Below are 26,762 nucleotides of genomic sequence, written 5' to 3' on the forward strand. Positions count from 1 at the left end.
GAAGACTGACAAGATACAAAAGGTAACAAACTTGCAGAATTCATTTCAGTCTAGATTAATAACATACAACGAATTTTTGTAGATGGAATAAGGAGGCCACACATGGTCACTAATCAAGAAGAAAAGTAGAACCTAAATGGAGTAGATATGTATTAAGGCATACAAATTCACACATCATTCAAAGTAGCAAAGTGGTTAATAAAGGTACAGATTTGGAAACAAAGTACCGATAAAAGAAACAAAAGAACTGCAGATACTGGAAATCAGATACAAAAACAGAAATTGCTAGAAAAACTCAGCATTTAGAGAGGTACAGCACGAAAACAGACCCTTTGGTCCAACCCGTCCATGCCGACCAGATATCCTAACCTACTGTAGTCTCTTTCGTCAGCACTTGGCCCATATCCCTCCAAACCTTCCCATTCCTATACTCATCTAGCTGCATTTTAAATGTTGCAATTGTACCAGTCTTCACCACTTCCTCTGACAGCTCATTCTATTCACGTATCACCCTCTGTGAGAAAAAGTTGCCCCTGAGGTCTCTTTCATAACTTTCCCCTCTCACACACTAGTTCTGGACTCCCCCACCCCAAGGAAAAGACTTTGTCTATTTATCCTATCCATGCCCCTCATGATTTTATAAACCTCTATAAGGTCACCCCTCAGCTTCTGATGCTGCAGGGAAAACAGCCCCAGCCTATTCAGTCTCTCCCTGTAGCTCAATACCTCCAACTCTGGCAACCTCCCTGTAAATCTTTTCTGAACCCTTTCAAGTTTCACAACATCCTTCTGATAGGAAGGAGACCAGAATTGCACACAATATTCCAACAGTGGCCTAACCAATGTCCTGTCCAGCCGCAACATGACCTCTCAATGCCTACACTCAAAACTCTAACCAACAAAGGAAAGCATACTAAACGCTGCCTTCATTATCGTATCCACCTGCTACTCTACTTTCAAGGAGCTACGAACCTGCACTTCAAAGTCTCTTTGTTCAGCAACTCTCCCTCGGACCTGACCATTATGTGAATAATTCCTTCATTCCCCGACGCTCTCGGATTAATGAGTTCAACACACGGTGTAACATCGAACAATTCTTCCGCCGCCTTCGCCTCCGCGCCTACTTCTTCAACCAAGACTCTCGCCCACTCTCTGACGACCCCTTCTCACGCCTCCAACACACTCCATCCACCTGGACACCCCGTGCTGGCCTCCTACCTGCCCTTGACCTCTTCATAGCCAACTGCCGCCGCGATATTAACCGCCACCTGAACTTCACCACCCCTCTCACCCACTCCAACCTCTCACCCTCGGAACGCGCAGCCCTCCACTCCCTCCGTTGCAACCCCACCCTCACTATCAAACCAGCAGACAAGGGAAGCACAGTAGTAGTTTGGCGCACCGACCTTTACACCACTGAGGCCAAACGCCAGCTCGCGGACACCTCCTCCTACTGCCCCCTTGACCATGACCCCACCCCCCACCACCAAACCATCATCTCCCAGACCATCCATAACCTCATCACCTCGGGGGATCTCCCATCCACCGCCTCCAACCTCATAGTTCCACAACCCCGCACCTCCCGCTTCTACCTCCTGCCCAAAATCCACAAACCTGACTGCCCCGGCCGACCCATTGTCTCCGCCTGCTCCTGCCCCACCGAACTCATCTCCGCATACCTCGACACGGTCCTGTCCCCCTTAGTCCAAGAACTCCCCACCTACATTCGGGACACCACCCATGCCCTCCACCTCCTCCATGATTTTCGCTTCCCCGGTCCCCAACGCCTTATCTTCACCATGGACATCCAGTCCCTGTACACCTCCATCCCCCATCACGAAGAACTCAAAGCCCTCCGCTTCTTCCTTTCCCGCCGTACCAACAAGTACCCTTCCACTGACACCCTCCTTCGACTGACTGAACTGGTCCTCATCCTGAACAACTTCTCTTTCCAATCATCCCACTTCCTCCAAACGAAAGGAGTAGCCATGGGCACCTGCATGGGCCCCAGCTATGCCTGCCTCTTCATAGGATATGTGGAACAGTCCATCTTCCGCAACTACACTGGCCCCAACCCCCACCTTTTCCTCCGCTACATCGATGATGTATCGGCGTCGCCTCGTGCTCCCACGAGGAGGTTGAACAGTTCATCCACTTCACCAACACCTTGCACCCCGACCTCAAATTCACCTGGACAGTCTCAGATTCCTCCCTTCCATTCCTCGACCTTTCTATTTCTATCTCAGGCGACCGAATCAGCACGGACATCTACTACAAACCGACCGACTCCCACAGCTACCTGGACTACACCTCCTCCCACCCTGCCCCCTGTAAAAACGCCATCCCATTCTCCCAATTCCTTCGTCTCCGCCGCATCTGCTCCCAGGAGGACCAGTTCCAAAAACGTACAACCCAGATGGCCTCCTTCTTCAAGGACCGCAATTTTCCCCCCCGACGTGGTCGACGATGCCCTCCACCGCATCTCTTCCACGTCCCGCTCCTCCGCCCTTGAGCCCCGTCCCTCCAACCGCCACCAGGACAGAACCCCACTGGTCCTCACCTACCACCCCACTAATCTCCATGTACAGCGCATCATCCGCCATCATTTCCGCCACCTCCAAACGGACCGCACCACCAAGGATATATTTCCCTCCCCTCCCCTATCAGCATTCCGTAAAGACCACTCCCTCCGTGACTCCCTCGTCAGATCCACACCCCCCACCAACCCAACCTCCACTCCCGGCACCTTCCCCTGCAACCGCAGGAGGTGCAAGACTTGCGCCCACACCTCCCCCCTCACCTTCCTCCAAGGCCCCAAAGGAAACTTCCATATCTGCCACAGATTCACCTGCACCTCCACACACATCATCTATTGCATCCTCTGCATCCGATGTGGCCTCCTCTATATTGGGGAGACAGGCCGCCTACTTGCGGAGCGTTTCAGAGAACACCTCTGGGACACCCGGACCAACCAACCCAACCACCCTGTGGCTCAACACTTCAACTCCCCCTCCCACTCCACCAAGGATATGCAGGTCTTTGGACTCCTCCATCGCCAGACCACAACAACACGACGGTTGGAGGAAGAGCGCCTCATCTTCCGCCTTGGAACCCTCCAACCACAAGGGATGAACTTGGATTTCACCAGTTTCCTCATTTCCTCTCCCCCCACCTTGTCTCAGTCAAATCCATCGAACTCAGCACCGCCTTCCTAACCTGCAATCTTCTTCCTGACCTCTCCGCCCCCACCCCAGTCTGACCTATCACCCTCACCTTGACCTCTTTCCACCTATTGCATTTCCGACGCCCCTCCCCCAAGTCCCTCCTCCCTACCTTTTATCTTAGCCTGCTGGACAAACTTTTCTCATTCCTGAAGAAGGGCTTATGCCCGAAACGTCGATTCTCCTGTTCCCTGGATGCTGCCTGACCTGCTGCGCTTTTCCAGCAACACATTTTCAGCTCTGATCTCCAGCATCTGCAGACCTCACTTTCTCCTCCATTATGTGAATAAGTCCTGCTAAAATTTGCTTTCCCAAAATGCAGCACTTCGCATTTATCTAAATTAAACTCCATCAAATAGAATAGAATTGAAGGTTTTGGAGTGTTTTTTAAACATGCGAGTCACACATACATGGACAGAAAGCAGAGTTAACTCTTTCAGAAATAGTAGCTTGGAAAAGGATGTTATTTATGCAGAATATGGGGGTGTGAGGACGGGGCAGGAGTAAACAATAGGTGGAGATAAAGCCCAAAGAGAAAGAAAAACAGTTGGACATACAAAGGACTGCGTAATGGTCAGCCTGGGAAAATGAACAGAATCATCATAGAATCCCTGCAGTGTGGAAACAGGCCCCTCGGCCCAACAAGTCCACACCAACCCTCTGAAGAGTATCACACCCAAACCCATTCCCTGTTACTCCATTTTTACCCCGACTAATGTACCTAACCTACACATCCCTGAACGCTATGGGCAATTTAGCATGGCCAATTCTCCTAACCTGCACATCTTTGGATTGTGGGAGGAAACTGGAGCACCCGGAGGAAACCCACGGAGACACGGGGAGAATGTGCAAACTCCACACAGTCAATCACCCGAGGCTGAGAATCGAACCCGGGCCCCTGGCGGTGTGAGGCAGCAGTGCCAACACTGAGCCACCGTGCCACCCCAATATGTGCTAACTGGGATGATTAGCAGCTTACAATGGCTTATACATGGGAGAAGCCCATGTTTTGATGTGATCTAGTGTATGCGAGTGGGAGAAAAACATGGCAGAAGCCTGACAAGGTAAGGAAGGGAAATATGCATCTGGTGGTGGCAGCCTTCCATGGGAGGTGGCAGAAATGGCGGTTAATGAATCTATGGATGTGGATGCTAGTGGGATGGAAGCTAAGTCCAAAGATGTGCAGGGTCAGGTGAATTGGCCATACTAAATTGCCCGTAGTGTTAGGTAAGGGGTAAATGTAGGGGTATGGGTGGGTTTCGCTTTGGCGGGTCGGTGTGGACTTGTTGGGCCGAAGGGCCTGTTTCCACACTGTAATGTAATGTAATGTAATCTAATCTAATCTGATGTAATCTAAGGACAAGGGGAACCCTTTTGTTGTTGTGGGAGGGAAGAGAGGGGGTCGGGCCTTAATTGCGGTTGATAGGGCAGACACGGCTGTGGGCCCTGTCAATCATAGTACTGGGGAATCCTCATTTGAAGGAGAAGGTGGATGTTTCAGAGGTTCTCTTGTCAAAGCTGGCATCATCAGAACAGATCAATGGAGATGGAGGAACTGAGAGAATGAAATAGAGAAGCAGGATGTGAGGAAGTACAGTCAAAGTAAATGTGGGAGTTGGTGGGTTTGTAGTGGATATTGGTGGCCAGCTTATCCCCAGAAATGGAAACCGCTGTCGAGGAAAGGAAGGGAGAGGTCAGAGGTGGACCAGATGAAAGATGAAAATTTGAATAAAATAGATAAACATTTCTAAATCTGGACAAGAGAGGGAAACAGCACAATGATGTCATCCATATGCCAGAGAAAGAGTTGTCGGTAGGGGTCTCTATGCCCGCAAAGAGACAGGCAAAGCTGGGGTATATACAGGTACCCATGGCCACACCTTTGACCTGAAGTGAGTGAGAAGAATTAAAACAGAAGTTGTTCAGAGTGAGGACAAGCTCAGCCAGGCAGAGGGTGATGGTGGATGGTGGTGATTCAGGCCTATTTTGTAGTAGAAAGTGGAAAGCATGAGGCAATGCTGATAGAGAGAGAGGTCGAGGTTGTGAAGAAGGATTACTGGACCCAAAACGTTAACTTTGCTTTCTCTCCACAAATGTTGCCAAACTGCTGAGCTTTTCTAGCAATTTATATTTGTTTCTGAATAAAGAAACTGCTGCCTCACAGCGCCAGTTTCCCACCTCAGGCGACTGACTGTGTGGAGTTTGCACGTTCTCCCAGTGTCTGCGTGGGTTTCCTCCGGGTGCTCCGGTTTCCTCCCACCATCCAAAGATGTGCAGGGTCAGGTGAATTGGCCATGCTAAATTGCCTGTAGTGTTAGTTAAGGGGTAAATGTAGGGGTATGGGGGGTTTCGCTTCGGCAGGTCGGTGTGGACTTGTTGGGCCGAAGGGCCTGTTTCCACACTGTAATCTAATCTAATCTAATCTAAAGTTCTGAATAATATTCATTTCTAAATTAAATGTATTCTAAAACAAATAAGCTATAACAAACATTCACTGGATATGATATTTGACGTATATATGAGGTTTACTTGAAAGCTGTGCTTCCAAATGAACCTGCTGGACTATAACCTGGTGTTGTGGGATTTTTAACTTTGTATACCCCAGTCCAACACCAGGACCTCCAAATCAAAGAAGATAGGAAGCAAAGGCTGCCAGGGTTGGGCAAGCTAGGAGTCAAGGCCAGGGCAAAGACAGAGGAAGGAAGACAGAAACAAAGCTGGGGTAGGTAATTCCAGGAATTAATGTAAGAATGGAGACAAAGATGTTAAATCAAGTCTGCAAAACAATGCAAGTTAACAGGCCTTAAAACTAAAATAGTATTACATTATGCAGGGTGACTTCAAGCAAGAACTTACATCTTGCACGGACACCATGCTTTAAATAAGATATAAAGAAATCAAAGAATGTAGAAAGAATTGTTCATGTGATGAGGTAATGAACAGAGATTGGTGAAGTTCCAAATGCTTTCCTTGGAGAAGTTAAGTTTTAGAGGAGATTTGTTCGAGGCATTCAAAATCATGAAGGAGAGGAGAAAATAGACTTTTGAAAATATAGCAAGTAAGGAATATTTTAAGATTCCAAGTTAACCTAACGTTGCTTAACATTTTAAATCAGGAATGCAAAAAAATTTCAAATTATCAATAGGAGTGATCATAAGTTTTAAATGATCAATAAGTATGTGGGGTAACAGTTTCAGGTCAACAGAATGATGTGCAATAGTTGTAGCTTATCAATAAGAAAACACTTAGTTGCAGATAGGAATCATGAACATTATTACACATAATGTTGCAATTTGAGAAGCAGGTTTTAGCTAGGCAAGTTTATCAGGTACCTGTGGTCGCGCAGTTAACTTTCCAGCTGAATGATCAATATCAATGCTGCCGATAGGTGGAAGTAGGGCATTGTGTCTGAGAGGCAGCGTTGAGGCAGAGAGGCGATCACTTGCTGTTTGTCTATAAGAAAAAAAACATTGTGAGATTTCATAAGGCCATAAGATGTAGGGAACAGAAGTAGGCCACTCAGCCCTGAGAGTCCTCAACATTGACTCCAAATCCCAGGAAGTTCCATGGCATCGGTCAAACATAAGCAAGGTAACCTCTTGCTGATTACCACATACTGTCCTCCCTTAGATGATGCTGAACATCAAGTGGAGGAAGCCTCTGAGGATGCAAATAGTACAGAATGTACTATAGGAGGGGGCTTCAAGGACCATCACAAATAGTAGCTCAGCAGCAAACTACTGATTTGATTTGCTTTGCTTTATTATTGTTACATGTACTGAGAGACAGTGAAAAGTATTGTTTTGCTGCGAATCAGACAAATCATACCATACATAAGTACAAGGAGAAAGTGAGGACTGCAGATGCTGGAGATCAGAGTTGAGAGTGTGTTGTTGGGAAAGCACAGCAGGTCAGGCAGCATCCAAGGAGCAGGAGAATTAATGTTTCAGGCATAAGCCCTTCCTTCGTACCCAGCAACACACTCTCATACATAAGTATATCAGGGTAACAGAGCAGAATGCAAAATATAGTGTTACAGCTACAGAGAAGGTGCAAAGAAAGATCAACTCTAATATATGATGTCTGTTCATAAGTCTGATAACAGCAGGGAAGAAGCTGTTCTTGAATCTGTTGGTACATGTCTTCAAACTTTGGTGTCTTCTGGCGATGAAAGAGGGTGAAAGAGGGTGTAACCAAGGTGGGAGAACAATACAGCACAGGAACAGGACCTTCCACCCTCCACGACTGCGCCAACACATTTTACCCTTCCATACTACAAATGTCTTCACTTGCATCACTTGCACTTTGTATCCCTATGTTCCATTTCTATTCATATATTCGACCAAATGTTTCTTGAATGCCATCACTTCCACCACCTCATCTGGCATTCCAGGCACTCACCTGGAATGTGTAAAACTCTTGCCTCGCACATCTCTTCTAAACATCCACCCTGAACCCGTGTCCCCTGGTAATTGACTCCTCTACCCTGGGAAAAAGTCTTGTACTTTCCACTCTATTCATTCCATTCACAATCTTATAAAACTTTTATCAGACTGCCCTTCAACCTCCTGCGTTCCAGCAAAAACAAACCCAGTCTATCCAACCTTTCCATCACAGCTAAAATCCTCCATACCAGGCAACAGAAACAAAATCAGAAGTTGCTAGAAAAGCTCAGCAGGTTTGGCAGCAATTGTGCAGAGAAACCAGAGTTAACATTTTGGGTACAGTGACCCTTCCTCAGAACACACTGTCCTCCATACCTGGCAGCATACTGGTAAACCTTTTCTGTACCCTCTCCAATGCATCCAGAACTGGTGACCAGAACTGTACGCAATATTCCAAGTGTGGACTAACTAAAGTTATATAAAGCTGCAGCATAACTTGCCTATCCTTATACTCAATGCCCCTTCCAATGAAAGCAAGCATGCCACAAGCTATTTTTACTACTTTATCTACCTGCTCTGGTGCCATCAGTGATCTATGGATGTGCACACCCAGATTCCTCAACTTATCTGTACTTCTAAGGGTTCTGCCATTCACTGTATACTTCCACCTGTACTTGACCTTCCAAAATGCATCACCTCACATTTGTCTGGTTTGAACTTCATCTGCTATCTTTCTGCCCATGTCTCCAAATGATCTATATCTGCTTTATTCTCTGATAATTATCCTCATTATGCACAACTCCACCAATCTTTGTACTGTTTGATAGTTTCATAGTAATAGAAGCAGGAGTAAGCCATTTGGCCCATCGAGCCTGCTTTGACATTCATTAAGACCATAAGAGAAAATGCTGGAAAATCTCAGCAGGTCTGGCAGCATCTGTAAGGAGAGAAAAGAGCTGATGTTTCGAGTCTAACTGACCCTTTGTCAAAGCTTTGACAAAGGGTCAGTTAGACTCGAAACGTCAGCTCTTTTCTCTCCTTACAGATGCTGCCAGACCTGCTGAGATTTTCCAACATTTTCTCTTTTGGTTTCAGATTCCAGCATCCGCAGTAATTTGCTTTTATTCATTAAGACAATGGCTGATTTATCAATTGTCTCAGCTCCTCCTGCCAGTACTATCCCCATAACCCTTAATTCCCCTACGATGCAAAAACCCATCCAGCTGTGTCTTGAATATATTTAATGAAGTTGCCTCTACTTGGGCAGAGAATTCCATAGACTCACTACTCTTTGGGAAAAGCAGTTCTTCCTCATCTCTGTCTTAAATCTAATGCCCCTAATCTTCAGGTCATGTCCCCTAGACCTAGTCTCACCCACCAGCAGAAACAACTTGCCTGCCTCTATCTTATCATAATTTTATATGTTTCTGTAAGAAACCCTCTCATTCTTCTAATTCTAGCGAGTACAGTCCCAGGTGGCTCATGGTCTCCTCTCCCCTTACCTCTGGAATCAACCTAGTGAACCTCCTCTACACACCTCGAAAGCCAGTACGTCCTTCCTCAAGTAAGGAAACCAGAACTGAGCACAATATTCCAGGTGTGACCTCACCAACACCTTTTACAATTGTAGCAGAACCTCCCTTGCTCTTAAATTCAATCCCTCTAGCAATGAAAGCCAATAATCCACTTGCCTTCCTGATTACCCATTACCCCTGCAAATCAAAATTTAGCGATTCATGTACGAGCACTCCTAAGTCCCTCTGTGCAATAGCATGCTGCAATTTTTCATTATTTAAACAATATGCTGAACTACTATTTTTACTTCCAAGTGGATAACCTCACATTTACCAACATTGTACTCCATCTGCCAGACTCTTGCTCATTTATTTAACCTATGTAAATGTCTGTGCAGACCCTCAGCATCCTCTGTAGTTTGTCTTCCCTTTCAATTTAGTGTCAACAGCAAATTTGGATATGTTACACTCGGTCTCCTCCTCCAAATCATTTATATATATCATGAACAATTGCGGGCTGAATACCGAACCCCGTGGCACCCTGCTCACCACTGATCTCTAACCAGAGAAACACCCCTTTATCCCAGCACTCAGCTTTTTATTGGTTAACCAGTCCTGTATCCAAGCTAGTGCATTCCCCACAAATCCATGCATTCTTATCTTATGGGTGAGTCATATATGCGGCACCTTATTGAACACCTTCTGGAAAACCAAGTAGACAACATCCACCTGTTCCCTTCCATCCACAGTGCTTGTTACTTCCTCAAAGGTTTGTTAAACATGACCTCCCCTTCCTGAATCCATGCTGTGTCTACCTGATGGAATCCTTTCCATGCAGATGTCTCACTATTTTTTCTTTAATGTCAGCCTCCAGCATTTTCCTGACTACAGATGTTAACCTAAGTAGCCTCTGGTAACCTGCTTTTTGCCTCTACCCTTTTTTAAATAGCAGAGTGACATTCGCTGTCTTCCAGTCTGCCGGGTCCTGCCCGAAGTTCAGTGAATTTTGGTAAATTACCACTAACGCATCTACTATAACTTCTGCCATTTCTTTCAGCAGCCTAGAGACTTACCTACCTTTAGACCCTCAAGTTTGCTCAACATTACCCCTTCAGTGATAACTATTGAATTGAGGTCCTCACCTCCCATCGTATCCTTAACATCATTCTTTGGCATGTTAGTCACATTTTCCACTGTGAAGACTGACAAAGTCTTGGCTGTTTCAGCATTACCTAATATTAGTTCTCCTTTCTCATCCTGGAAGGGACCTACATCCACTTTAGCCACCTTTTTCTGTTTTATATATTTATAAAAACTTTTCTTGCTTGTGTTTATATTCTGTACTAGTTTGCATTCATAATCTATCTTGCCTTTCTTTTTTGCTTGTTTCGGGGTTCTTTGTTGCTTTTTAAAGTTTTCCCAAACTTCCTGTTTCCCACTACTCTTGGCTATTTTGTAAGCCTGTGCTTTTAACTGGATGTTTTCCTTTATTTCCTTGGTTATCCAAGGCTGGCTCTTCCTACCCTTGCTATCCTTGTTTTTGACTGGAATATACTTTCCTTGAGCACTATGCAAAATCTCTTTGAAAGTCCTCCACCTGTTCCTCAACCATTCCACCATATAACCTATGTTCCCAGTCTAATGTAGCCAATTCCTTCCCCATCCTATTATAGTCTTCCTCATTTAAGCATAACATTCTGGTTTTAGATGACACTATTTCACTCTCCATTTGTGCCCGAAATTTGATCATACTGTGATCACTCTTTCCAAGAGGATCCTTAACTACGTGATCATTAATTTTACCAGTTGCATTACACAGAACCAGACCTAAGATTGCACGCTCCCTTGTATATTTGGTAACATGCTGTTCAAGAAAGTTATCACGGATGAGTTCCATGAACTCCTCTTTATGACTATCTCCACCGAATTGATTTGGCCAATTACTGTGCATGTTAAAGTCCCCCATGACTACTGCTGTTCCATTCTTACATGCGTCAGATATTGCTTGATTGATCACCTGTGCTGCTGTAGCAGTATTATTGGATAGCCTATAGACTATTCCCACCAGTGACTTCTTCCCTTTACTATTCCTGATTTCGAAGCAAATGGATTTAACAGTTTGCTCCTCACATCTTATATTGTCTCTCCCTATCACCCTAATCTCACCCTTAATTAAGAAACCAACTCCACCTCCATAAGAAACCAACTCCCTCCTTGCTCCACCAGCAGCAAGGAGGGGACAGGAAAAGTCCTTAGTTGGTAGGATTAGGGAAAACCAAAAGGCTTTCAGGAATAAAAGAATGACTAGGGTAGGAATAGTCCAGTCAAGGATAGTAGTGGAAAGTTGCGTGTGGAGGCTGAAGAGACTGGGGAGACACTGAATGAATACTTTTCGTCAGTATTCACTCAGGAACAGGACATTGTTGTCGATGTGAATACTGAGTCACAATTAATTAGAATGGACGGCTTTGAGGTATGTAGGGAGAGGGTGAAAATAGATAAGTCCCCTGGGCCTGATGGCATTTATCCTAGGATTCTCTGGGAAGCAAGGGAGGAGATTGCAGAGCCATTGGCCTTGATTTTTATGTCCTCGTTGTCTACAGGAATAGTGCCAGAAGACTGGAGGATAGCAAATGTGGTTCCCTTGTTCAAGAAGGGGAGTAGGGATAACCCTAGTAACTATAGGCCGGTGAGTCTCACTTCTGTTGTGGGCAAAGTCTTAGAGAGAATTGTAAGGGATAGGACTTATGAACATCTGGATAGGAATAATGTGATCAAGGATAGTCAGCATGGCTTTGTGAAGGGCAGGTCGTGCCTCACAAACCTTATTGAATTCTTTGAGAAGGTGACTAAGGAGGTAGACAAAGGTAAAGCAGTAGATGTGGTGTATATGGATTTTAGTAAGGCATTTGATAAGGTTCCCCATGGTAGGCTACTGCAAAAAATACGGAGGTATGGCATTGAGGGTGAGTTGGAGGTTTGGATTAGGAATTGGCTGGCTGGAAGAAGACAGAGGGTCGTAGTTGATGGTAAAGGTTCATCTTGGAGTGCAGTTACTAGCGGTGTTCCGCAAGGATCTGTTTTGGGACCATTGCTGTTTGTCATTTTTATAAATGACCTGGAGGAGGGGCTAGAAGGTTGGGTGAGCAAGTTTGCGGATGATATGAAAGTCGGTGGAGTTGTTGACAGTGAGGAAGGATGTGGCAGGTTACAGCGGGATATAGATAAGCTGCAGAGCTGGGCAGAAAGGTGGCAAATGGAGTTCAATGTAGGTAAGTGTGAGGTGATTCACTTTGGTAAGAGTAACAAAAAGATGGGGTACTGGGCTAATGGTCGGATACTTGGTAGTGTGGATGAGCAGAGGGATCTTGGTGTCCATGTACACAGATCTCTGAAAGTTGCCAGCCAGGTAAATAGTGCGGTGAAGAAGGCATATGGCGTACTGGCTTTTATTGGTAGAGGAATTGAGTTCCGGAGTCCTGAGGTCATGTTGCAGTTGTATAAGACTCTGGTGCAGCTGCATCTGGAGTATTGTGTGCAGTTTTGGTCACCATACTATAGGAAGGATGTGGAGGCACTGGAACGGGTGCAGAGGAGGTTTACCAGGATGTTGCCTGGTATGGTAGGAAGATCGTATGAGGAAAGGCTGAGGCATTTGGGGCTGTTTTCATTGGAGAAAAGAAGGTTTAGGGGTGACTTGATAGAGGTGTACAAGATGATTAGGGGTTTAGATAGGATTGACCGTGAGAACCTTTTTCCACGTATGGAGTCATCTATTACGAGGAGGCATAGCTTTAAATTTAGGGGTGGTAGGTATAGGACAGATGCTAGGGGTAGATTCTTTCATGGAATGCCCTGCCAGTAGCAGTGGTGGACTCTCCCTCATTATGGGCATTTAAACAGGCATTGGATAGGCATATGGAGGATAGTGGGCTAGTGTAGGTTAGGTGGGCTTGGATCGGTGCAACATCGAGGGCCAAAGGGCCTGTACTGCGCTGTATTTTTCTATGTTCTATCTTCCTGCCTATCCTTCCTAATTCCCTGATACCCTTAGATATTTAATTCCCAGTCATCATCAACCTGCAACCATGTTTCTGTAATGGAAAACTTACCAATTAGACCAGCTACATTTTCCTCCAAATCATTTATATAGAACATGAAAAGCAGAGTTCCAAGCACTGACCCCGGAGGAAAACCACTAATCACAACCCTCTGTTCTGAAAAGCATCTTTCCACACCTACCCTCTGTCTCCTATGACTAAGCCAGTTCTGAACCCATCTTGTCACCTCATTCAGATATCATGTGACTTCTTCATCTTTTGTACCAGTCTGTCATGAGGGACCTTGTCAAAGGCTGTACTGAAGTCCAAATAGACAACATCAACTGCTTTTCCCTCAACCATCCATCTTTGTCACCTCTGCAAAAAACTCGACAAAGTTAGTGAGGGACGACCTCCCCAGTACAAAACCATACTGTCTATTGCTAATGAGTCCATTTGATTCTAAATACATATATCGTGTTCCTGAGAATCTTTTCCAATAATTTCCCTATCACCAACATAAGGCTCAGAGGCCTGTAAGTTATTGGAGTATCCCTGCTACCCTTCTTAAACAATGGGACAACATTGGCTATTCTCTAGTCCTCTGGGACCTCACCTGTGGCCAAAGAGGATACAAATCTCAATGCTCCAGCAATTTGTTCTCTTGCCTCTCTGAATATTCTGGCATAGATCCCATCAACACCCGGGGACTTATCTAACTTAATACTTTTTAAGATGCAGAACATCTCTTCCTTTTTAACAGCAACTTAGCTTAGAGATTCGACACTCCCTTCCCTGAGATCACCCTGCACTATGTCCTTCTCTTCAGCAAATACCGACGCAAAGTATTCATTCAGGATCTCACCCACCTCTTCTGGTTCCACACATATGTTTGCTCCTGTGTCCTTGAATGGGCCAACTCTTTGGGTAAAAACAATGACTGCAGATGCTGGAAACCAGATTCTGGATTAGTGGTGCTGGAAGAGCACAGCAGTTCAGGCAGCATCCGAGGAGCAGTACGAGGGCCAACTTTTTCCCTGGCTGTCCTATATATGCATAAAAAGCCATGGTATTCTCCTTAACCTTCATAGAATCACAGAACCTCTAGTGTGGAAACAGGTCCTTTGGTCCAACAAGTCCACACCGACCTTCCGAAGAGTAACCCACCCAGAACCATTCCCTAACATATTACTCTACATTCCCCCTGAATAATGTCCCAAATCTACACATCCCTGAAGCACTATGCAGAATCCAGAGGAAACCCACGGAGATGCAGGGAGAATGTGCAAACTCCCCACAGACAGTCACCCGAGGTTGGAATCGAACCTAGGTCTTTGGTGATGTGAGGCATCAGTGGCAACTAGTGAACCACTATGCCACACTATCTTGTTAGTTAATGACTTTTCATGACATCTTTTAACCCTCTAGCTCTTGCCTACTTTCCATATATACTTCAAGGGCTTTGTCTGTTCCCATCCTCCTAGGCCTCACGTATGCATCCTTTTTCTTTTTGACCAAGGCCATAACATCCCAAGATTCATATAACGCACCATACCTATCTTTTGTTCTCATAGGAATGTGCCACTCCTGAAATCTTATCAACTGCCAGAACTGAAAGATTTCCATATGTCTGATGTGGATTTAACCTCAACCAAAATTCTTCAGTTCCTGCCAAATATTAGTGTAGTTTGCCTTCCCTCACCTGAGGACTGCTGTTGTCCCCATCCATGAGTATCTTAAAACTCATAATATTATGGTCAGTACACCCAAAATGTACCCCCCTCCCCGGCTTCCCTGTCCACCCATAGCAGAGTCACAAAGAACATAAGGAACCATGTCTGCCTAAGCTACAACAGAAACTACCCAGAGTGCCTTAGCCTTGACCAAACAGACTAACTAAGATACTAGGCAGCAGACAGATGACTCAAGCCACTTCCAGAGACAGACTGACAACAGACTTCCTCGCACTCAGTAAGCACAACCGCTGGCAAAGCCCTAAGGCAGCCTCACTCCTCACACATACTGGAACTCCACGAAGGATGCTCAGATTGAAAAGCACCAAAGTACCTTGCTTGTGGACTAACCACAATGGAAACCTATTGATGCCAGGATGAGAAACATTAGTACTTACTCTCACAGAGGATCAGAATCTCCTAACTCAATCATGGACTGATTGCTGCTACCGGACTGCTGATTGTCCTCCCATTGATTGTGTTTTACTCTTAATTGTACTGTAATTGTACCCCTATAAAACTGCCTGTGCCCACTGCTCAAGGAAGAGAACCCTTGATCTATCTGCACAGACTGTCAGTTCTGTGTCAGCCTATTCAATTTCTCTTCCAGCCATATTGCTTGTAATAAACAGCTTGTCAATATCACTCGATCTGCTCTTCTGTGGTCTCTGTTCAATTAAGTAATTTCTCTGACGGACTGTTCACATACTGTGTCAAGAAATCTTCCAGAATGGCCCTGACACATTCTGCCAGATCCATGCACAAGTTGAACTTCAGTCAATATAGGGAAAGTTAAGATCACCCACCAGAACAACCCTGCTGTTTTTAATATCTTTTCAAAATCTGTTTTCATCAGCATGCAGCCTATGTGTGCAACCACAGGAGATGGGGGAGATACTTTCAGTGTTTACTATGGAGAAGGACATGGACGAGATAGAAGGTGGGGAAATCATGAAAATTGTCCACATTTCAGAGAATGGATGTCTTAAAATGCAAAAAGGTGGATAAATCCCCAGTCCCTGATCAGGTGTACCCTAGGACTGAGGGAAACTAGGGAAGTGATGAGATCAGAATTGCACGCAATATTCCAACCAACGTCCTGTACAGCTGCAACATGACCTCCCAACTCCTGTACTCAATACTCTGACCAATAAAGGAAAGCATACCAAACGCCTTCTTCACTATCCTATCTAACTGCGACTCCTCTTTCATGGAGCTGACTCAATGACATCCTTGTAAATCTTTTCTGAACCTTTTCAAGTTTCACAGCATCCTTCCGATACGAAGGAGACCAGAATTGCAAACAATATTTCAAAAGTGGCCTAACCAATGTCTGTACAGCTGCAACATGACCTCCAAACTACTATACTCAGTGCTATGACCAATAAAGGAAAGCACTCCAAGGTCACTTTGTTCAGAAACACTCCCTAGGACTTTACCATTAAGTGTATAAGTCCTGCTAAGATTTGCTTTCCAAAAATGCAGCACCTCGCATTTATCTTAATTGAACTCCATCTGCCACTTCTCAGCCCATTGTTCCATCTGATCAAGATCTTGTTGTAATCTGAGGTAGTGTTCTTCGTTGTCCACTACACCTCCAATTTTGGTGTCATCTGCAAACTTACTAACTATACCTCTTATGCTCACATCCAAATCATTTATATAAATGACAAAAAGTAGTGGACCCAGCACCGATCTTTGTGGCCCTCCACTGGTCACAGGCCTCCAGTCTAAAAAACAGCCCTCTACCACCACCCTCTTCTATCTTTGAGCCAGTTCTGCATCCAAATGGCTAGTTCTCTCTGTATTCCATGAGATCTAACCTTGTTAACAAGTCTCCCATGGGGAACCTTGTTGAACGCATATGGCGTACTGGCTTTTATTGGTAGAGGAATTGAGTTCCGGAGTCCAGAGGTCATGTTGCAGTTGTATAAGACTCTGGTGCGGCCGCATCTGGAGTATTGGGTGCAGTTTTGGTCGCCATACTATAGGAAGGATGTGGAGGCACTGGAACGGGTGCAGAGGAGGTTTACCAGGATGTTGCCTGGTATGGTAGGAAGATCGTATGAGGAAAGGCTGAGGCACTTGAGGTTGTTTTCATTGGAGAAAAGAAGGTTTAGGGGTGACTTGATAGAGGTGTACAAGATGATTAGGGGTTTAGATAGGGTCGACAGTGAGAATCGTTTTCCACGTATTAAGTCATCTATTACGAGGGGGCATAGCTTTAAATTAAGGGGTGGTAGATATAGGACAGATATTTGGGGTAGGTTCTTTACTCAGCGAGTCGTGAGTTCATGGAATGCCCTGCCAGTAGCAGTGGTGGACTCTCCCTCATTATGGGCATTTAAGCGGGCATTGGATAGGCATATGGAGGATAGTGGGCTAGTGTAGGTTAGGTGGGCTTGGATGGGCGCAACATCGAGGGCCGAAGGGCCTGTACTGCGCTGTATTCTTCTATGTTCTATGAACGCCTTAATGAAATTCATATAGATCACATCTACTGCTCAGCCCTCATCAATCCTTCAAAGGATGTTGCCAAAGTTGGAGGATTTGAGCTTTAGGGAGGGCCTGAATAGGCTGGGGCTATTTTCTCTCGAGTATCAGATGCTGAGAGGTGATCCTATTGAGGTTTATAAAGGCATGAAGGGTGTGGATAGGGTAAATAGTCAAGGCCTTTTCCCTGGGGTGGGGGAGTCCAGAGCTAGTGGGCACAGGTTTAGGGTGAGAGGGGAAAAATTTAAAAGGGACTTAAGGGGCAACGTTTTCACGCAGAAGGTGGTGTGTGTATGGAATGAACTGCTAGAGAAAGTGGTGGAGGCTGGTACAATTACAACATTTAAAAGGCATCTGGATGGATATATGAATAGGAAGGGTTCAGAGGGATATGGGCCAAGAGCTGGCAAATAGGACTAGATTAGTTTCGGATATCTGGTCGGCATGGATGCATTGGACCAAAGGGGCTGTTTCCCTGCTGTACACCTCTATGACTCTATATTCTTTCCTCTATCTCCTGCTGGCAGGCCTGTAGTGTACCCCCAGCATTGTGATTTCACCTTTTCTATTCCTGAATTCTGCTCATATTGCCTTGATGCACGAGTCCTCTGATGTATCCTGCCTCAGTACAACTGTGAAATACTCCTTTACCAGTAATGCAACTCCCCACTCCTTTTACATCACTTTCTATCACATCTGAACCATCTAAATCCTGGGACATTCAGCTGCCAGTCCTGTTCTTCTTTGAGCCAAGTCTCCAGAATCGCAATAATGCCATAGCTCAATAACATAGTTATGTTGGCTGCTTTCCCAAGGAAGTGTAGATGAACAGAGTGAAAAGAAATCTGGTTTTCATGATGGACTAGGCTGCATTCACAACTCTCTGGAATTTCTTGCAGTCCTGGGCAGAGCAGTTGCCATACCAAGCTTGATGTAACTGAATAGGATGCTTTCTATGGTATATCTATAAAACCTGGTAAAAGTCATTGTGGATATGCTAAATTTCCTGAGCTTGCTGAGGAAGTGGAGGCATTGGTGTGCTTTCTTAATTGTTGTTTCAATGTGGATTGACCAGGATAGATTGTTCCTAGGAACTAGAAACTATCGACCATTTCCACCTCAGCACCATTGATACAAACAGGGGCATGTCCTCCACTCCGCTTCCTGAAGTTGATGATCAGCTCTTTCATTTGCTGACATTGAGGGAGAGATTGTTGTCTTTAATTCATGCCACTAAGCTGTTGATCTCTTTCCTGTATTCTGTCTCGTGATTGTTTGAGTTCTGTTTCACTTTGGTGATATCATCAGCAAATTTGTAAATGGAGTTAGAGCTGAAATTGGCCACACAGCTGTGAGTGTGTGAAGTGTACAGTAAGTGGCTGAGTACACAGCCTTGCGGGCCACCAATGTTGAGAATTATTGAGGAGGTGTTGTCTCCTATCCTAACCAATTACGGTGAGGAAGTCGAGGCTTTAGTTGTAGAGTGGGCAGCAGAGTCCTGGATCTCGGAGTTTGGAGATGAGTTTGGGTGGAATTATGGTGTTGAACTAAAGTCGGTAAATAGGAGTCCGACATAGGTGTCCATATTATCCATCTGTTCGAGGGAGGGTAAACAAGGCAAGGGAATACAAGGTGAATGGTTGAACTCTGGAAAGCACTGAAGATGTCCACCAGTCCCTTAAGGTGTCAAGGCAGGTAGATGAAATGGTCAAGAAGGCATTTGTGTGCTTACTTTTGAAGTTTAAAAGCAAGGAGGTGTGCTGAAATTGTATAAAATGTTGGTTAGGGCACAGCTAGAATACTAAGTGCAGTTCTGGAATTCACATCATAGGAGGGATATGATTAGCACTAAAGCGGGTGCAGAGAGGGTTTACCAGGATGTTACATGGACTGGAGAGTTATAAAGAGAGATTGGATGCACTGAGGTTGATTTCCTTGAAGCAGACAAGTCTGTGGAGGTACATAAAATTATGAGGAGCATAGATTGGGTAGACAGGAGAGAACGTTTCCCTTTGGTGGAGGAATCATGACTGGGGCCATGGATTTAAGTCAAGGGTCAGGAGATTTACAAGAGGTGTGAGGAATCTGGATCTCACTGCCTATAAGGTTTGTAGAAGCAGAAACTTTCGCAACATTTAAGAAGTATTTAGATGTGTGCTAGTGATGTCAAGGTATTCGAGACTGTGAACCAACTTCTTGAAAGTGGCATTAGAACAGGTAGGTGCTTGATTTTGAGCAACAAGATTTGATGGGCTGAAAGGCTTTTTTTTGTACAGTAGGCCTTAATGACTATGACACTATGGGACATTAGCAACAGAATAATTATAGTCAAACTTGATCTGCAAACCTCACGGCTTGGCATATACTTCACTCTACCGTCACCATCAGCCGGGATCAACCTTGTTCAATGAAGACTGCAGAAGGGCAAGACAAGAAGAGCACTAGGCAGATGTAAAAATGAGGTGTCAACCTGATAAAGTTCAACATAGTTCTACTTGCAAGTCAAATACTGGAAGCAACATGCAACAGGGATAAGTGATCTCACATTCAACGGATCGGGTTTAATTTCTTTAATTTCTTGCTACATTCACTTGTGAATGGTGGTGAACAATTAAACAACTCACTGTAGGAATAAGCTCCACAAAGATGCCCATTCTCAATAATGGAACAACCATCTGGGGAGGCAATGGCCTAGTGATATTATTGCCAGACTATTAATCCAGATTATCAGCTAATGCACCCGGGTTCAAATCCTGCCACAATTTGAATTCAATTAAAAAAAATGTCTGAAATTAAGAATTTACTGATGACCATGAAACCATTGTTGATTTTCATTAAAAACCCATCTGGTTCACTAATGCTCTGTAAGGTAGGAAATCTGGCCTACATGTGACTCTAGACCCACAGGAATGGGGTTGCTTTGAACTGCCCTCTGGGTAATTAGGGATGGGCAATGAATGCTGGCCTATCCAGTAACATCCATATCCTGGGAACAAATAAGAAAAAAGCCCATCGCATCAGCACAAAAATAAAGCATTTAGATCATTTTTCAGCTAAAATTGCCAAGTGGATGATGCACCTCAACCTCTTCCTGAGGACACCAGCATCACAGATGTCTGTCTTCAGCTAATTCGAATCAGACCGCACAATATCATAAAACAGATGCATAGCAAAGGGCCTTGACAAAATTTTGGCAACAGTATGGAAGATCTGCACTCCAGAATATTTTTGTGTGCCTAGCCAAGTTGTTCCAGTGGAATTTACTGTACAATGTGAAAAGGTGCCCAAGTATATAAAAGCAGGACAAATTCAACCTCAGCATTTATTGCCCCATCAGTCTCAATCATTTGTAAAATGGTAAAGGAGCCATCAATTGTGCTATCTAACAGCTAGAATTGTATTACAGGGTGGGCAATTAATATCATTTATATTAGAGTTGGACTTTGAACAAGTGGCATGTGGGTTTTGGTCTCTATGTGAAGAGATTTACTTGTTGGTTTTTACAGAATCATGATTTTATTTTAAATATGAGAGATAGTTCCTGGATTGTTAATAGAAATTTGCTTGCTTCAGCAGAATTTTATTGCTAGACAGAACTGCATTAGGAAGGCTTCAAGGTAGAATGATTTGGAATTGCTTGGGAGAGCCTTTTGGTTTCTGTTAGGTAAAGTCCTGGTGGATGCTAGATGTGTAAAACAGTTTCTCCTGAAGAAAGTAGATAGATTAGAACTGTTAAGAAATTGGTAACTTCAGTGTAAGGAGGCTTGTCTGATAGCTCCACACTAAAATGTTTGCTTCGAATCTTGACGGGGTTATTTGAAGTTGAGAAAGTGTAAGCTCAGTTTTGTGAATACTCGAGACAGAGGCCATCAAATGTGAAAGATCAGGTATAGAAAGCCACAGTTAAGTCAAACCTACAATGTGGAAGAGAAGACTACTCTGGTGTTTGAGTACAGTAAAGCGATGCTGTTAGGATAGATAGAAAATTGTCTATCACTACGTGTTTCAAAATCTTTAAAATTTTATTATATGTAGTTAGTTTGTTTTATCGTATTTTATGTTTCGTGGAATAAGCTTTCATTTTATTGTTTAAAATCAAACATGCAGTATTGTATTTGCACTTTAAAAAATATATGAGTTATCAAGCCAGATTTCAGTCCGGGAGCTGATTTTTTCTGTCATAATGTCTGCTCGATCATAGCACTATCAACCTGCTCACTGATCCTAGTTTGGACTCTACCAGGACCACTCAGCTCCTGACCTCATTACAGACATGGTTTAAATATGCACAAAATAGAAGAGCACCAAAGCCAAGGTGAGAGTAACTAACTTGAATATCACGGCTGCATTGATCTGGTATAGTATCAAGGAGCCTAGCAAACCTAAAATCAATGCAAGTTATGGAAAAACTTTCTGTTGGTTGGAGTCATACTGAGTACAAATGAAATTCGAAAGAACTGCAGATATTGTGAATCAGAAACAAAAATAAAAGTTGCTGGAAAAACTCAGATCTGGCAGCAGCTGTGAAGAGAAATCAAAGTTAATTTTCGAGTCTGGTGATCATTCCTCAGACTGTTCTAAGGAAGGATCACCGGATTTGAAGTGTTAACTTTGATTTCTCTTCACAGACGCTGCCAGACCTGCTGAGCTTTTCCAGCAACTTCTGTTTTTTTGCTTCTAGTACAAAGGAGGTTAGTTAGCAGCTGATCATCTAAAGTCCAGGACTACATTGTAAGAGTTCCTTAGAGGAGTTTTATAACATAGAACAGTACAGCACAGCACAGGCCCTTCGGACCTCGATTTTGTGCCGACAATTTATCCTACTCTACGTTCAAACTAACCTAAGAGTTGCTTAAATGTCGCTCACGTATCTTACTCAGCTACCACAGCTGGCAGTGTATTCCACACACCCACCACTCTCTGTGTAAAGAACCTACCTCTGACATCTCCCCTAAACTTTCCTATTTCACCTTAAAATTATGCCATCTCGTGATAGCCATTTCTGCCTTGGGAAAATGTCTCTGGCTATCCACTCTATCTATGCCTATCATCATCTTGTACACTTCTATCGAGTCGCCACTCTTCCTTCTTCGCTCCAATGAGAAAAACCTTAGCTCCCTCAACCTTTCTTCATAAGACATGCCCTCAGTCCAGGCAGCATACTGGTAAATCTCCACTGCACCCTCTCTAAAGCTTCCACATCCTTCACATGAGGTGACCAGAACTGAACACAATATTCCAAGTGTGGTCTAGCTTTATAGAGCTGCAGCATAACCTCCCGGCACTTAAATTCAAACCACCTGCTAATGAAAGCCAAAACACCATATGCCTTCTTAACAACCCTATCAACTTGGGTGGCAACTTTGAGGGATCTGTGAATGAGGACCCCAAGATCCCTCTGCTCCTCCATACTGCCAAGAACCCTCCCTTTAACCCTGTAATCTGTATTCAAATTCAACCTTCCAAATTGAATCACGTCACACTTTTCTAGGTTGAACTCCATCTGCCAATTCTCAGCCCAGCTCTGCATCCTGTGAATGTCCTATTGCAACAGCCCTCCACACTATCCACAGCTCCACCAACTGTTGTGACATTGGCAAACTCACTAACCCACCCTTGCACTTCCTCATCCAAGTCATTTACAGGAATCACAAAAAGCAAAGGTCCTAGAACAGACCACTAGTTACCGAGCTACAGGCTGAATACCTTCCATCTACCACCACTCTCTGTCTTCTATTTGCCAGCCAATTCTGTATACAGACAGTCAAACTTCTCTATTTCACATGCCTTGTTACTTTCTGATTGAGCCTATCATGGGGAATTTTATCAAACACCTTGCTAAAATCCACATTCACCACATTCACTGCTCGACCTTCATTGACATGTTTTGTCACATCCTCAAAGAGTTCAGTAAGGCTTGTGAGGCATGACCTGCCCCTCACAAAGCCATGCTGACTATCTCTGATCAAGCTATGCTTTTCCAAATAATCATAAATCTTGCCTCTCAGAATCCTGTCCAATAATTTGCCCACCACTGACGTAAGACTGACTGGTCTGTAATTCCCGGGGTTATCCCTATTCCCTTCCTTAAACAAGGGAACATTTGTTATCGTCCAATCAGCTGATACGACTCCAGTGGACAGTGAGGATGCAAAGATCATCACCAAAGATGCAGCAATCTCTTCCTTCACTTCCCATAGAAACCTTGGGTATATCCCATCTGGCCCAGGGGACTTAACTATGCTCAAGGTTTTCAAAATTTCCAGCACATCTTCCTTCTTAAATTCAAAATTTTCAATCAAATCAGCCTGGTTCAGGTTGCCTCACAAACGACAAGGTCCCTCTCAGTAGTGAATACTGAAACAAAGTATTCATTAAGGACCTCCCCTACCTTTTCCAACTCCAGGTGCAAGTTTCCTGCAGCATCTCTGATCGGCCCTACCCTCACTCTGGCCATCCTGTTGTTCCTCACGTAAGTGTGGAACGCTTTGGGGTTTTCCTTAATCCTACCCACCAAAGCTTTCTCATGCCCTCTTTTAGCTCTCCTAAGTTTATTCTTCAGCTCCTTCCTTGTAACTTTGTAACCCTCTACACCCCTGTCTCATCCTTGCTTACTCAACTTTAATTAAGTTTGCTTATTCTTCCTGACTAGATGGTCCACGTCTCTGTCATCCAAGGTTCCTTCACCTACCATCCTTTCCTTGTCTCAGTGGTACAAACCTGCCCAGTTCCCAAACAACCTCTACATTTCTGTCACGCATTTCCCTGAGAATATCTGTTCCTTATTTATGCTCCACAGTTCCTGCTGAATAGCATTGTAATTCCCCCTCCCCCAACTAAATAATTTCACATACTGGGAGACAGTGCGGTCTGCAGATGCTGAAGATCAGAGTTGAGAGTGTGTTGCTGGAAAAGCACAGCAGGTCAGGCAGCATCCGAGGAGCAGGAGAATTGAGGTTTTGGTCATAAGCCCTTCATCAGGAATCCTAATCATCAATCCTGAGGAAGGGCTTATGCCCAAAATGTCGGTCTCATTCATGATGAAGGGTTTATGCCTGAAACGTCGATTCTCCTGCTCCTTGGATGCTGCGTGACATGCTGTGCTTTCCAGCACCACACTCTTGACTCTGATCTCCACCATCTGCAGTCCTCACTTTCCCTCTCCATGTACAGCAAAGGTCAGGGAGTTGCGATCACTATCATCTGAATGCTCTCCCACCTAGAGATCTGACACCTAACCTAGCTCATTGCCAAGCACCAAAAGGAATATGGCCCCCCCCCCCCTCTAGTCGGCCTACCTACAAATTGAATCAGGGATCCTTTCTGGACACACCAGACAAAATCTGCTCCATCCAAACTATTTTCATTTAAGGAGGTTCCAATCAACAGTCAGGAAGTTGAAGTCACTCATGACAAAAACCCTGTTATTTCTGCGCCTTTCCAAAATCTGCCTCCCAATCTGCTCCTCCATGTCTTTGTTGTTAAAGGGGGTTAATAGAAAACTCTCAATAAAGTGACTGCTCCTTTCCTGTTTCTGACTTCCACTCATACTGTCTCTGTAGACAAACCCCCCTCAAAGACCTCCCTTTTTGCAGCTGTGATACTATCCCTGATTAGGAATGCCAGTCCCCCCCCCACCTTTTACCTCACTTCCTATTCCTTTTGAAACATTTAAACCCCAGAACATCCAACAAGCATCCCTGTGACATCCAAGTCTCCAAAATGGCCACAACCTCAAGCTCCAAGCAGTGATCCATGCTCTAAGTTCATCACCCTTATTCCTGACACTTCTGACATTAAAATTCTTGCATTTAACTTCTCACACTGACTGCAACTTTGCCCTATCAACTGGCTATCTTTCCTCAAAGACTCTCTGCATGCTGTATCTGCTTGTTCACCAGCTACCCCATCCTCTGATCTGTAGCTCCAGTTCCCATTCCGCTGCCAAACTAGTTTCTACTGTGCCGAAGAACTCTAGCAAACATCCCACTCAACTACCCCTCCAGTTCAGGTGCAACCTGTTCTGTGCCTGAACATTTTCAGTTACTTCAATGACCTTCCCTCTATCCTAAATTCAGAAGTGGGGATGATCACTGATGATTGCACCACGTTCAGCACTATTTGCCATTGCTTAGACATGTCAAACAAGTGTGAGGCACTGACCATTTTGAAGAGACAATCCAACAATTTCTCCTTGTCATTCAACGGCATTACCACCAATGAATGCTCTATCATCAACATCCTGGAGGTTATCATTACCCAGAAACTGAAACTGCACACGACATATAAATACTATGCAGGTAAGAAGCTTGACATCCTGCATCGAATACCTCAACACTTGAATCACAGAATCATAGAATCCCTACTATGCAGAAAGAAGCCTCTGAGTCTGCACCAATCCTCTAAACAGCATCCCACCCAGACCCAGCCATCTACATGGATGATGATGGGATAGTGTTGGGGAATGAGCTGAGAATACTTCACAGGTTGGCGCAACATCGAGGGCCGAAGGGCCTGTTCTGCGCTGTATTATTCTATGTTCTACCCTATGTGGGTAACCCCAATTTACCATGGCTAATCCACCTAGCCTGCATATCCCTAGGCGCTGCAGACAATTTAACATGGCCAATTCACCTAACCTGCACATTTTTGGACTGTGTCAGGAAACCGGAGCACCTAGTAGAATCCCATGCAGGGATTCCACACAGGGTGAATGTGCAGACTCTACACAGTCATCTGGAATCAGACCAGAAATGAACCCAGGTCCCTGCCACTGTGAGGCAGCAGTGCTAACTACTGAGCTACCGTGCCACCGTTAAGCCTGTCCACCAAAAGTAAGTTCAGACTGTGACAGAATACTTCCCAGTTGTCTGGATGGATGCAGCTCCAAAATACTCAAGAAGCTTGAACCATCAGGTTCAAGGACAAAGTATATGGCTTGACTGACACCACATCCATAGACATTTATTTCTTCCACCACCTGGAGTGGGCGGCACGGTGGCACAGTGGTTAGCACTGCTGCCTCGCAGCGCCAGAGACCCGGGTTCAATTCCCGACTCAGGCGACTGACTGTGTGGAGTTTGCACGTTCTCCCCGTGTCTGCGTGGGTTTCCTCCGGGTGCTCCGGTTTCCTCCCACAGTCCAAAGATGTGCAGGGGCAGGTGAATTGGCCATACTAAATTGCCCGTAGTGTTAGGTAATGGGTAAATGTATGGGTGGGTTTCGCTTCGGCGGGTCGGTGTGGACTTGTTGGGCCGAAGGGCCTGTTTCCACACTGTAATCTAATCTAATCTAAAAAAAAACCTACGTTCAGCAACAGGGATATGCAGGCTAGGTGTGCTAGCAATACGATGCACTGCAAAAATTCACTAGTGCT

The 26,762-nt window shown here is 44.7% G+C and overlaps 1 protein-coding gene across 2 annotated transcripts in view; it reads right to left on the reverse strand.

Annotated features, from left to right (window-relative positions):
• LOC122541738 (primary cilium assembly protein FAM149B1-like) overlaps positions 1-26,762 on the reverse strand; it is a 204,747-nt gene that overhangs the window by 33,220 nt on the left and 144,765 nt on the right. For both annotated transcript variants that reach the window (XM_043678630.2, XM_043678629.2), the window contains one exon: positions 6,554-6,674. In XM_043678630.2, the coding sequence (XP_043534565.1) occupies positions 6,554-6,674 (121 nt within the window). The remainder of the gene's footprint in view (positions 1-6,553; positions 6,675-26,762) is intronic.

Source organism: Chiloscyllium plagiosum, unplaced genomic scaffold (genome assembly GCF_037043375.1).
Source record: "Chiloscyllium plagiosum isolate Xiang-an unplaced genomic scaffold, Cpla_swu_hap1 HiC_scaffold_43, whole genome shotgun sequence".
NCBI lineage: Eukaryota > Metazoa > Chordata > Chondrichthyes > Orectolobiformes > Hemiscylliidae > Chiloscyllium > Chiloscyllium plagiosum.